General features: G+C 34.4%; 2 protein-coding genes and 1 pseudogene across 3 annotated transcripts in view; 2 read left to right on the top strand and 1 right to left on the bottom strand.

The window, feature by feature from the left end:
- LOC107700984 (mitochondrial glutamate carrier 1-like) overlaps positions 1-3,455 on the top strand; it is a 14,788-nt gene extending 11,333 nt beyond the window's left edge. For both annotated transcript variants that reach the window (XM_016502868.1, XM_016502876.1), the window contains 2 exons: positions 2,625-2,700; positions 2,816-3,455. In XM_016502868.1, the coding sequence (XP_016358354.1) occupies positions 2,625-2,700; positions 2,816-2,957 (218 nt within the window). In that variant the 3' untranslated portion in view covers positions 2,958-3,455. The remainder of the gene's footprint in view (positions 1-2,624; positions 2,701-2,815) is intronic.
- Positions 3,456-4,879: 1,424 nt separating this feature from the next.
- Positions 4,880-9,483, bottom strand: LOC107701013 (V-type proton ATPase subunit E 1-like). The gene is made up of 9 exons (XM_016502911.1): positions 9,267-9,483; positions 8,356-8,421; positions 8,151-8,260; positions 8,007-8,073; positions 6,381-6,470; positions 5,958-6,026; positions 5,778-5,872; positions 5,602-5,689; positions 4,880-5,488 (listed from the first exon to the last, which is right to left on the bottom strand). The coding sequence occupies exons 1-9, from the start codon at positions 9,297-9,299 to the stop codon at positions 5,426-5,428; spliced, it is 681 nt and encodes a 226-aa protein (XP_016358397.1). The 5' UTR covers positions 9,300-9,483; the 3' UTR covers positions 4,880-5,425.
- Positions 9,484-9,926: 443 nt separating this feature from the next.
- LOC107701006 (carboxypeptidase A2-like) overlaps positions 9,927-13,027 on the top strand; it is a 5,157-nt pseudogene continuing 2,056 nt past the window's right edge.

Raw genomic sequence — 13,027 nt, forward strand, 5'->3', positions numbered from 1 at the left:
AGGAAGGCGTGAACGAGTCTTAACTTTTATAAAGAATATCTCTTTGGGTTTGAGACTTTAGTCTTTGCGACTTTACAGATCTTCTTTATGCACAAACAGCTAAAGGAAAACATGAAAACGCATCATATGACCCCTTTAAGTTAAAGTAATTTATGTGTTTTTGTCATTTTTTATATTTATATTTAGCTTAAATTTTTTTAGTACTTCAGATTAAATATACTTTATTTCAGTTAGTTGCCAAGGCAACAAAAAAATTTGTTAAAGGGGTCATATGATTCTTTTTTAAAGATCATTATTTTGTGTATTTGGTGTAACAGAATATGTTGACATGCTTTAATGTTCAAAAAACACATTACTTTGGTTTTGAGACTTTAGTCTTTGCAACTTCAGGGATCTTATCTATGCACAATCAGCTTGTAACACTCCAAAGAGAAAGGAAAACTTGAAATCGCATCATATGACCCCTTTAAATTTAATTTCTTAGCTAATATTTGTTATGTATATTAGTATTTTATATTAATATATTACTATTTATTTCATTTCAGCTTTATTTCTATGAACAAATTTTTTTTATTAGTTTTTTTTTAACAACAACAACAACACTGCATTTAATAGATGTGATAAATTTAATATAATTTAAGGGAATGCTATATTTGTCAATATATTTGCAATTACAGATTTTTGTATATGTCAGTGTTGGCAAAAAAAAAACAAAAACCCAGATGTATCCCCAAGAACTTACTTACACATATACATTCATTTTTGTACTTCTATAGTCATTTGTGCAAGTACTCAAAATATTTTGAACGTTTCTTGAAAGAAGTACTGATTACTTCTACTGAAGATTAATTACTTATTACTGAAGATCAGAATCAAATGAATCACTTAAAATAATCTTTAAGAAATGTGAGCACAAATAATTAATACTAATCAGCTTTTTTGTTTTGTGATGAATTATGGGTATATTTTTAACCAAACTGTTCCCTAACTAGGTCACTTTTCATTTCATTTCAGGCATTTCATAAAGGCACAGAATGAGTCTTTTGTTTCTGAGTGATTAATTAGTGAAGCCCATGTGCTGTGGTCGAATCCTGCTGTGATGTGTAGACTGAAACATTTCGTTTGCTTTGAAGAACGTGCAAAGTCCGCAAAGTTTGCTTTCAAGTTCTATTCAGAAAGTGTTTTGTTTATAGCTCATCTCTACATTTATTGTATTGTCCGACAGACAATTCTTTGTTGCCTAAAACATCAGTGAAGGGTACAGAAGGATTATTTGGACAGTGGAAACACTGGCAGCTGCTTCAGTGTCTCTATTTGAAGATTTGGCAGTACTGTCTGCAATATTACATTGTTTAGAGGCTCACAAATAGACTCACAGAAAACATATCACCCAGTTTTCATCACTCACTTAATCCTGAGTAACTTGTAAAGGGGAGCATACGGTATGTTACAGCATGGACACAGACTCTAATTAAAGTTTATGTGCTGAAGTCCTCATTCAGAAATATCTAACTAATGTTTAACTAACATTTAAAAAAACAAGCTGCTTCAAAATTAGAAATCTGAGGTAATATCTTAAAGACCTTATTGTAATCTTAAATCAACAACCGCTACAAACACATAAGAATTTCCCAAGGGAACCCATGGCCTTCTGGGTTGGGCTATGAGTACAGTAGCAATGTTGATTTTTGAACAAATAATTTTTTTGGAATCAGAACTTTTAAATTAATCAGTTGGACTGGTTTACAAAAATCTGACTGACTGAATTGTTCATAGCGGTTGTCAGGTCAACAAATAGATTTGGTTTGAGCAAATAGCATTGTATTAGCATTTTCATTAAAATATTGTTTAATTATTTAAGTGTAAAATGAGTATATATGAATTGATTAGTATTGTTCAATGTAGACTTATATTTAGATTTAGACTTATATTTAGATTTTTAATGTTATGAAGTGGATCAAGCTGCAACAAACTGAATTGCGACACATGAAATTATAATAAATACCTTTCTTAATAAAACTGAAATGAGATTAGCTACATGTGGCTTTAATGTAATGTTTCAAAGAATGATTTTCTTTTTTCATATAAAAAAAATGCATATTTAAACAATTAGCACTGAAAATAATACCTTAAAATTAAATAAATAGTATATTGTTTTAGAGAATGTAGTATGTGAGGGAACATATGACAACGTGATGTCTTAAAGGGATAGGTCACCCAAAAATGACATTTCTGTCATAATTTAATCCCCCTCAAGTTGTTCTAAAATTTTCTTTCTTCTGTTGAACACAAAGGAAGATATTTTCAACAGTTGGTGGTAGCCATTGACTTCCATAGCATTTTTTTTCTTCATTAATATAGAAGTCAATGGCTGCCGTCAACTTGTGTTCAGCAGAAGAAAGAAAGTCCAAGTCCAAAGGTTTTTAAGGTCTTTAAAAATGAGCTGTTTGAAAGAACCAAATCATGGAAATGAGTCAGACTAACTGCTGAACTTAACTCTGTTATAACCTGCATTTGGGAAACCAGATCTGAGAAGTTAAAATTAGAACCAAGACAGGCTGAATCTACACCTTATGCTAAAACAAATATAAATTAATGTATCTATTAATATTTGTCATTTTCAGTTATAAAGACTCGCCTACAGACCTTGCAGAAGGGAGAAGGAGAGGACTCCTATAGAGGCATCATTGACTGTGCACAGTAAGCTTTATATTTGCATGTATTGACTTTTACTGTGTGTTATATGATAATATAAAAATGACCATATTCATGTATCTTAGTGTTTATATGGCAGTCACTCCTTTTTTATCCACAGACGCATTTTAAAACGAGAAGGACCAGCCGCGTTTCTTAAAGGAGCAACGTGTCGAGCTTTAGTCATCGCTCCACTCTTCGGCATCGCTCAGGGTGTGTATTTCCTGGGCATCGGCGAGCACGTGCTGGGGCTGCTGGGATAGCGGCAGGTGATGTTACCTCAGTCATCATACACAAAGTACTGTTTCTACGTAGGCCAAGGGATGAAGATGAGCGATGAAGGAAGATGTGGTGATGAAAAAAAGAAGGTTTTTTATTTGCGATGAGGTAAATATGGAGAGAAATTCACATACCCAACCAAAGGAGGTTCAGACACTTTGTGAAAACAGCGGAGGCTTGTGTAACGCTAACATAAAAGCCTATATTGCACACTAACTGTGTTTAAGTACCTAAAAACTACAAACAGGGTTCTTTAGGTAAGACAGGGTCCTGTTCTGACTAATCTGGCAGGGTTTTTTTGTCCACAGTTTTTTGTCCAATTAATATTGTTTTTATGTCTTTAAAGCCCATAGTTACAATCAGTTTTAAACCAACATGATTCGTGATTATTGATTTATCGGTTGTGAACAGGGTCGATGTGTATTTAAATTACAGAAAGGTATGGAAGCCCATTTTCACCAAGGAATAAAAAATTATGATAATTGCGAGTTTTTATTTTACAATTCAGACTTTTTTCCTCGCAATTCTAAGAAAAAATCTAATTTGTGCTCAGAAATCTGAGTTTACATCTCACAATTTACTTTTATTTTGTTCCTGCCACCAAATGAAAAAATAAAAAAGGTAATTGTGTGTTTATCTCACAATTCTGAGTTTATATCTCGCAATTCTGACTTTTTACTCTGAATTCTGAGTTTACATCTCACAAGTGTTTTTTGTGTCCGCCACCAAATGGAAAAATAAAAAAGGTAATAGTGACTGTTTTTCCTCACAATTTAATGTTTACATCCCACATTTCTGAGTGTACGTTTCACAATTCTGAGTTTATATCTCACAATTCTGACTTTTTTTTCCCAAGAACAATTGGGATTTTTTTCTCTGAATTCGGAGTTTACATTTTTTTTTCTCCACCACCAAATGAAAAAATTAAACAGGCTTCTTTATCTCACAATTCTGAGTTTATATCTTAGAATTGCAAGAAAAAAAGTCTGAACTGTGAGATAAAAAGTTGCAGTTACCTTTTAAATTTTTTTATGCTGTGGCAGAAACGGGCTTCCATAGAAAGCAGACTTGAATCAAAGTTGAGATGGATCTGTATCTTCTAAATTCATGTTTTGGCTCTCTACTGCTGATTACCACCCCTTTAAACAGCAAAAAGTAAGCAGAAACTGGGTTTAGTGTCTGCTGACCTAATCTGGCTGCTGCTTTAATTCTCTTCTCTCAGTAAATCTCAGTCTCTACATGTGAAGAGACTGCTGGACTTCGCAGCGGATGCCTTGTCCTCCTGTTATATGTTCCTCTACGGGACAAAATTCCTTGTAGGCTATATAATGTTGGCTTAATATTTTTTAATGCTTCTTTAAATGATTTTGTTGAGAGTCTAATTGTTAGTGTACTTTTTTAAAAAGAAAAAATGGCAGAAAAATAAAAGATATTTCTGTTTAAAATACAGTTTTAATAATACCAAGAATTCGATTTTTTAAAAAAGTATATAGTGGCATATTCCTGGAAGACAAGACTTGATTATTGAGAAATAATATCTCAGAGGCTTCATATTCATATATTATACTAAATAATTGTAATAAGCAACAAGCAATCTGTACATTTAAATATTCAAGACTGATATCTGATATAAGACTGAGCTCTGCTTATTAAATCTGTTCACTGAAGAGCTTTTGTATTTTAAAGTTTTTTGAAAACATGGTCTGGAGTCATTTGATTATGCAAAACATTGTTTGTGGACCACAACTGATGCTAATTTGCATCTCGTATATTTGAATTCCACAAGAGGGCAGCATGTTTTTAATGTTTGAGGTATATGTAGCATCTTTAAGCCTCTGTCAGATTTCTGATGTGATGTAACCAACCAAGCAATGTTTTGTTTATATTGTAATGAGCACAGAAATGCTTTAAAATATAAATAAAAATTATTTGATTTATTTCACTGTAGTATAATGCAGTTGTACTACAAATGAAAACACATAGACAAGCACAGAGGCATCCATGGGACATCGAATGAGGGTTAAGCTGCTAGCTTAGCTAACAACATTTAAGGCAATAACAATATAAATTCCTGAGTGCTTAAAGCTCTTTGTTCAGACAGGCTGAGATAAGATTTCAGGTGTCCACTTTCCCTACAGATGACATGATTTTCAAACAAAGCACTAAAACACTCAAAGGAGAGGTATAAGGTAACATAAGCACACATGATAAGCCTTTCATTTCAAACTACGTTCTTTGGCATGTTTTTTCAAGAGAAACAGCAAAAACGCCCAAGAGAGCAATTAATTCCTGAAACATGATAAAATGAATCGTAACAGAAATTTTAGAAAATCCACAAAGTGACCTTAAAAAATAAAAAAACCTTCCCATCAAACCCTGTCATCACTTTATCAGGGCTTTTGAATTTCACCGTTCTCCCAACTACCACTGAAGCATATTTAGTAACGGACCATTAGTCCATAAACTTGCGGTTTTGGTTAGCACCAAACAGCTGCACTCTGATCTCAGGCATCATCTATGAAAGCAAAAAAGCAAAGAATATGAGGACCTGAATACAACAAATATCCCCCCCAAAAAACAGCTTTTATCCTGTTTCCTCCTGTTCTACAATGTGATTGGATTCTCTACCTGTTGCGATAGAAGGTCCAGTCTGCTCTCCAGTGTGTTGGACACTTTGATTTTGCCATCAGCGTTATAGGCTTCAACACCTCCTGAGCTGAGGACGCCAAGCATGAAAAATTAACATATCTAATTATGTATAAATGAGCCTTTTCTAACAAAACTGAGTGTATAAGTGATCTTACATGTCAGGGGACAGGAAGCTATTCTCATCGATGCGCACTTCAATATTACGCTTTACTGTCTCTTTGTAGATGGGGATGTTTTTCTTAACAGCAGCCTATAATGAACAGGTATATCAACCTCTTTAAAAATGTAAAGGGTTTGTATAGTTGATACGTACGTTGATGGTGAATAGAGCTCACCTGCACCATCACTACATCTTCCTTCCTGCACCGAATTATAACCTTGGGCTCCAGCAGCTGATAAAATCCCTGCCGAGGCAAAAAGAAACAGTAATAAAATAGTTATTAATTATAAAAATAATAAATAAATAAAAAAAACTGTAATATTGGGAAACTGCTTGTATATTGATGTTTTCTATTTTAATATACTTTAAAATATAATTTATTTCTGTGGTGGCAAAGCTGATTTTTCATCAGTCATTACGCCAGTCTTCAGTGTCACATAATCCTTCAGAAATCATTCTAATATGCTGATTTATTATCAATGTTTGCAAAAGTTGTGCTGCTTAATATTTTTTGGAACCTGTGATCATTTTTTCAGGATTCTTTGATGAATAAAAAGTTTAAAAGAACAGCATTTAATTAAAATAGAAATCAGCTGACCTGTAACACCAATCCTTCCAGCAGTGTTGAGTACTCATTTGGGTTTTTGGCAATGTCGGCCAGCCGTTGTCGTGCTTCATTAAGGAGATCCTGCAAAGAATCACATGAGGAAGATGAAGGTGAGATTTCTTGCAATTCTATAAAAGTATAGACTAGGGATGTAACGATTCACTCAACTCATGATTCGATTCACGATTTTGATTTCACGATTCGATTTTCTCATGATTTTTTTACAAAATGAGATTGAAGACATTATACAGTAAATGAAAAGGTGTCGTTTAATTAGGCTATTGCTGCACGTTTCTTTGTGAAATTGAAATATAACAAAACTAAATTGAAATTTGAAAACAAATCCAAAATCAAACAAGTAAGCTAGCTACACAAATAAAAGAAATCTCAATATGAACAAACTAAGGCTTTGTCTGAGCTCTTTTCATTTAAAATTAGAAGCAACCACTGGATTTGAATCATGATCCAAAGATGAAGCATACATGCAGCATGAGTAGTTTTTAATCTAAATTAGACTGTATAATTTCGAAATTTGAAGCAAAAACAGAATGGTCTGACTTTAGTTTTGTAAAACTATACTACATAAAACATATCTGAACGAAACAGCAGACGAGCTGAATGAGATGCAGATTCACTCTCTGACAGCAGGTGGCGCTTATGAACAGCAATGATACAGTGTTTCCTGGGTTATCGCTGTAAACAAAGCAGAGCTGCGCTTATAAACACTACTTTAATATGCATTGTTCAAGGGTTAGTTCACCCAAAAATGAAAATTCTGTCATTAATTACTCACCCTCATGCCGTTCTAAACCCGTAAAACCTCCGTTCATCTTCGGAACACAAATTAAGTTTTAATGAATTCTGAGAGCTCTCTGACCCTCCCATAGACAGCAATGTAATTACCACGATCAAGGTCCAGAAACGTAGCAAGGAGATCAGTAAAATAATCCATGTGACATCAAGGGTTCAACTGTAATTTTACGAAGCTACGAGAATACTTTTTGTACGCAAAGAAAACAAAAATAACGACTTTATTCAACAATTTGTCTCCTCCGCGTCACCCTGGTGCCATTTTGGATGAATTCTGAGAGCTCTCTGACCCTCCCATAGACAGTAAGGGTACTACCACGATCAAGGTCCAGAAACGTAGCAAGGAGATCAGTAAAATAATCCATGTGACATCAGGGGTTCAACCGTCATTTTACGAAGCTACGAGAATACTTTTTGTACGCAAAGAAAACAAAAATAACGACTTTATTCATTCTTTATTATTATTCAGAATAATGTGTGACGCAGCTGACAAAGAATAGCATACATACGCTGTTTGCGTTCAGTGGATATTCTCCAAAATAGCACCAGGGTGACGTGGAGGAGATGAATAATTGAATTAAGTCATTATTTTTGTTTTCTTTGCATACAAAAAGTATTCTCGTAGCTTCGCTGTTCTCCTCAGAGATACATTCATATAAACTCCTACTCCAATTGTATCGCGATTTGTTTGGCATCTCAACCGATTTGAATCGTCACATATTTTAATTGATTTTCGACCGGCTCGCGGTTTATCGTTACATCCCTAGTATAGACTATAGAAATGTCAAAATCACATAATCATCATACCTTAACCATGTCATCACGGGCTTTGAGTACCTTCAGTCTGGCCTGGTTCATCAAATTCGACATTTGGCTGTGGATTTGAACAGAGACGTTATTAAATAATCTGAAGAAGGACACGGGTTACTCATTTAAAGAACTCAAACTCACATTTTCTTCTGTTGTTCAATCTGTTTCTCTTTCTTCTCATAGTACTCCATTATTTTCAACCTCTGAGTCTGTACCAGTCGTCCCTTTTCTATATTAAACTCTTCTTCTGCCTGCAAGCCGCAATACACATGATGATCTAAAAATGCTCTAGACAAATTCAGACCATATTCATGCACTTATGCTAATCATTGCATTTATACTTTACCTTTGCATCAATTTCTTCTGCCTTCTCATTGGCTTCCTGTTCAATAAAGGCCATCATGTGTTTGATCTGGAGAGATGCAAGGAGATCAGTGTCAATAAAAGAGCAAAACAAGGTTAAATTACAATGTAAGAGTTTCCAAGCCCCTCTAATCCTTTATTTAGATGATGTAATGAAATAAAAGGGGATGAGAGAAATTGATGGGGAAATTATACTGAAAGTGTTGCATCAGTGCTGCTGGACAACTGAAAGAAAAGAGATTTCCTCTTTTGGCTTCATAATACACAGCATTAAACACTCACAGAATATGAATTGATACAAAATCTAGGTGCATTTGTACTCCTCAAAGTGAATGGAATATAAAGAGATGTCTAGCTAGGAGTAGAAGATAATAAATAATAATAAAATAATAATAATAATGCATTTTATTTATATACGCCTTTCAAAACACTCAAGGACACCTTGCAAACAATATATAAATTCATAACAAATATAATAAACAACATAAATTCAGATTTATTAAAACATAATCCTATGATTAAAGCTGATTTTAAAAAGATTTTTAAAACGTGATTTAAAAGAAATGAGACAATTTCACATATTTGAAAAATTGTTTACAATTATCTGAATATCAGTTCCAATTATGCCAAAATAATGACACTTTGTTGTTTTTATCAGTTATTAGTTTATAAATTACATTTAAATGTACAGTATAAAATTAGTTATCCTAAACGTAAATCATCAGATTTGTGCCTGTAATGTTTCGTTATAAAAGTAATGGGACTTCTAAAGTGCACTGTATGCGTGTAATAAGCCTTATAACAGATATTTCTATACTTAGGCTACCTGATCTGAAACATAATGGTTAATTAAATAAATTCTAAACTTAGTTTATGAACTTCTGGTTTTCTTACCTGTTTCTGAACGGCGGCATCGCTGAGCGCCATGGCTGATGTTTTTAAGGCACTGATTGCGATCTGAAGAGAGATTTATCACAAGAAAGATTTAATACTAACTTTAGAACTACTAAACTGAACTATTCACTACTTTAATAACTGTATTACTAAAATCTGCAGGACGAAACTACAGTTCCGCCAAGCGTCAGCTGACAAGGATGAATGCGTCACGTGATTTTATGCGTCACGTGATTTTATGCGTCACGTGATTTTATGCGTCACAGCCAAGTTAAGGCTCCGCCCACTTTTCCATTTTTTCAGGTTTCTGAACCTCTGAACTGACTTCAAATAGAATCTAAAATGACTTGCTGAATGCACTTGGTCATTTCTTCCTGATAAAATTATTTTGTGAACAACTGTTAGAAAATATATTTAATCCTATTAAATGTCCAAGACTAAATATTATGATAAAAGGTGATTTTTTAAATGGGAAACCCTGTTGAGCCACATGCTGTCTCATAGTAGGCATACCCTACTTTTTTCTAAAGACATATACTTGTGTATGAGTTCTTACAAGTAGCATTTGATTGAAAGTGTTAGCACATTTAAAGTATTGATTAAAATCTAACTAATGCTAAATATATTTAAGTTAGAGACTGTAAAGTAGTGACTAAGAATTGGTGTTGGAGCAAAAGTTTAATGATACCAAGATAATTTCTCCTTTTCACCCAGCCTCAACATGAGCTGCTCTGAAGACTCTGTGTATCTTGCATTATACAGACTATAAAGTAGATTTTATGTGAGCTGAAACTTTTCCCTTGTTGGAGTCACTGAGAAACAGAGAGCAATGCACACCTGGTACGGATACACATACAGAAGTTGGCTGCATCAGGTGACAAAAGTCATATTAACCTGCATCAGCACTATTATTAATGAGAACTCAACATATGTCTGTGAGTGCGTAAGAGCGGCTCTCCATGAAAGAGACGTACAGCAGAGATCATTCTGAGAACATGAGAACATGAGAGTCTATCTAGCAGTCTTTGCGCTCCTGGCTGCAGTTCACGGAGCTCTTTAATGGGTAAGTTCAGATACCTTCTTTTAGGACTTATTGCCATACCAGCCTTGTTTCATGTTCAAAATGTCTAATTGTCTTTTTTTAATAGAGACCAAGTTCTCAGAATCAATGCAGAATCTGAAGACCACATTCAGATTTTGAAGGAGCTGGAAAGGGACGTGGATTCTGGGGTATCTGTTAAATCCCTGCTGACATACTTTAACTTTCGTTTGATCACGTATGTGCAATATGACATGGTAATCTCTCACTTTATATATATTATGTGATTCCATAGCTGGATTTCTGGACCCATGCCATCTCTAATGAATGACCTGTTGACATCCGTGTGCCTCACACCAGTCTGTCTGCTGTCAAGGACTTCCTCAAGAAAAACAACGTCCCTTTCACTGTCATGATCAACAATGTGCAGGTGAGTTAAATACAAAAATCTATATACAAAATAACATTATTAGCCTTTGCATAATTTGTAGAAGAATATCAACCATTGATTATAATCCTATAAATTCCAATAGTTGTGATTTTTCAGTAAAGTAATAGTAATACACAACTTTTTCTGTGTCTCAGGAGCTTTTGGTCAGAGAGAGAGAAGAAATGGTTCACAATGTAGAAATGGAACGCAAGACCAAAAGCTTCAGTTTTGCTGCTTATCATGACCTGGAGACGGTACACATGTACTGACTTTTGCAAAATGCCATGCACAACCATTCTTATAACCTTAACAAAACGTCAGATTTTTTTATTACTTCTTTCAGATTTACAATTTTATGGACACCCTTGTTGCAAGTCACTCTAACCTGATCTCTAAAGTGAAGATTGGCAGCACTTATGAGAACTGTCCCATGTATGTCTTGAAGGTAAACAGATCATATTATTATAAACTCAGATTACAGACTGATATCTATGTACCACTATCTGATTTTTTGTATATTTAAAATGCATCCAGTTCAGCACTGGTGGAGAGAAAAAAAACCTGGATTGATGCTGGAATCCCTGCGAGGGAGTGGATTTCTCACGCTACTGCAGTGTGGCTTGCTGACAGGGTGAGTGAGATTGTTGAAAAATTATACAGTGTATATAAGTGTTTGTTTGAGTCTGTTTGTCATAGTATATCAGAGCTATTTTCTACTTTCGTTAAACTGTTGCAGTAAATATAAGAATGTAAGACTATATTTTTCTTTTCTGATGGGAAAGATGAAATCTACCAGCACATTTAGCGTTTGTAGTTCACTTGCCATTGCACATGAGCAACATTTATTATTTTTAGCAAGATTTTATTTATTTACTTTTTACTTGTATGTGCAGTAGCAAGATTTTTTATTTATTTAAATAAATGATTATCTTTTTTAGCAAGATCTTTTATTTTATTATATCTATTTATTTAATGTGATTTCATAATTTGTTTTATTTTATTATTATTTTAATTTTTTAATATGTATTTTATTTTATGCAAAGGGCAGCAGCAATGAACTCTGAAACTAGTTTATAGTAGCATTCATATGTCTTATCTTGACTTCAACATAAACAAAACATGACTGTTTAGTGTTTGAACATTGGCCCAATGTGCTGACAAAACAAGTACAAACTAACAAGTTGCTAAAATAGTCTAAAGAAAATTACAGATTCAGCCAAATCTGAAAGAATAAAAGCTCACACAACATAAAGCCATGCTTCTGAAATGAAGTTTTTGGCTCTATAGATTGCCACAGACTTTAAGGAAAACCGTGCCCCTGTGCCCAGTATCCTTAGTCAAATGGATATTTACTTGATGATTGTGGCCAATCCTGATGGATATGTCTCCACTCAGCGCTCTCTCAGTGTAAGCAGCCATTCACTGGTTTCCGTAAAGCACAAATAAATGTTTAGAAGCATTTTTATAAGCTTTTATAATTGCATGTATTGTAAATTAACATTACTAATTCACATTACCTCAGCCGCTTTAACGTTTCTGGCGTAATAGTCGTTCTGCGACCTCTAACCCCAAATGCCATGGTGTTGACCTCAACAGAAACTGGGATGCTGAATTTGGTGGTACATTTATATTGTCATTTTCTCTTGTTGCAACAGATCCGAATGACTTTGCTTTATTAAATGTGTCTACATTTTCTCCAGGTCCTGGAGCAAGCGATGACCCCTGCGCTGAAGACCACTGCGGTCCATCTGCTCAATCTGAGAATAAAGTGAAAAACATGGCTGGTTTCATCATGAGCCACGGCAACTTCAAATCCTTCATGACCCTCCACTCTTACATGCAGCTCTAAAGGGATCATATGATGTTGCTAAAAAGAACATTATTTTGTGTATTTGGTGTAATGAAATGTGTTTATGCGGTTTAAGGTTAAAAAAAACATTATTTTCCACATACTGTACATTATTGTTTCTCCTCTATGCCCCGCCTTTCTGAAACGCGTCGATTTTTACAAAGCTCATTGGTCTGAAAAGCGAGGTGTGCTCTGATTGGCCAGCTATCCAGTGCATTGTGATTGGCCGAATACCTCAGGTGTGTGATGGAAATGTTACGCCCCTTACCATATTGTGATGCGCTGTCCGGCCGGAGTGACGATTCAAAAACATTAAAACCCATTATAAACGAGGCATTTGTTGCATCCAGTGGGGACATAATTACGGATTATAATGACTTATACTGTCTTTTTACACGTTGCGTTGCAACGCGTAAACATAAAACCATGTCTGCATTTGTGAT

This window comes from Sinocyclocheilus anshuiensis, unplaced genomic scaffold (assembly GCF_001515605.1).
Source record: "Sinocyclocheilus anshuiensis isolate Anshui unplaced genomic scaffold, SAMN03320099.WGS_v1.1 scaffold1423, whole genome shotgun sequence".
NCBI classification, from domain to species: Eukaryota; Metazoa; Chordata; class Actinopteri; order Cypriniformes; family Cyprinidae; genus Sinocyclocheilus; species Sinocyclocheilus anshuiensis.

Coding starts and splice junctions, on each gene's coding strand:
- LOC107701013 (XM_016502911.1), bottom strand. CDS start 9,299: ATGGCGCTCAGCGATGCCGCCGTTCAGAAACAG. Junction 5,873..5,957: donor AAGATGTAGTGATGGTGCAG/GTGAGCTCTATT, acceptor TGTTCATTATAG/GCTGCTGTTAAGAAAAACAT. Junction 5,489..5,601: donor TGGACCTTCTATCGCAACAG/GTAGAGAATCCA, acceptor TTGCTTTCATAG/ATGATGCCTGAGATCAGAGT.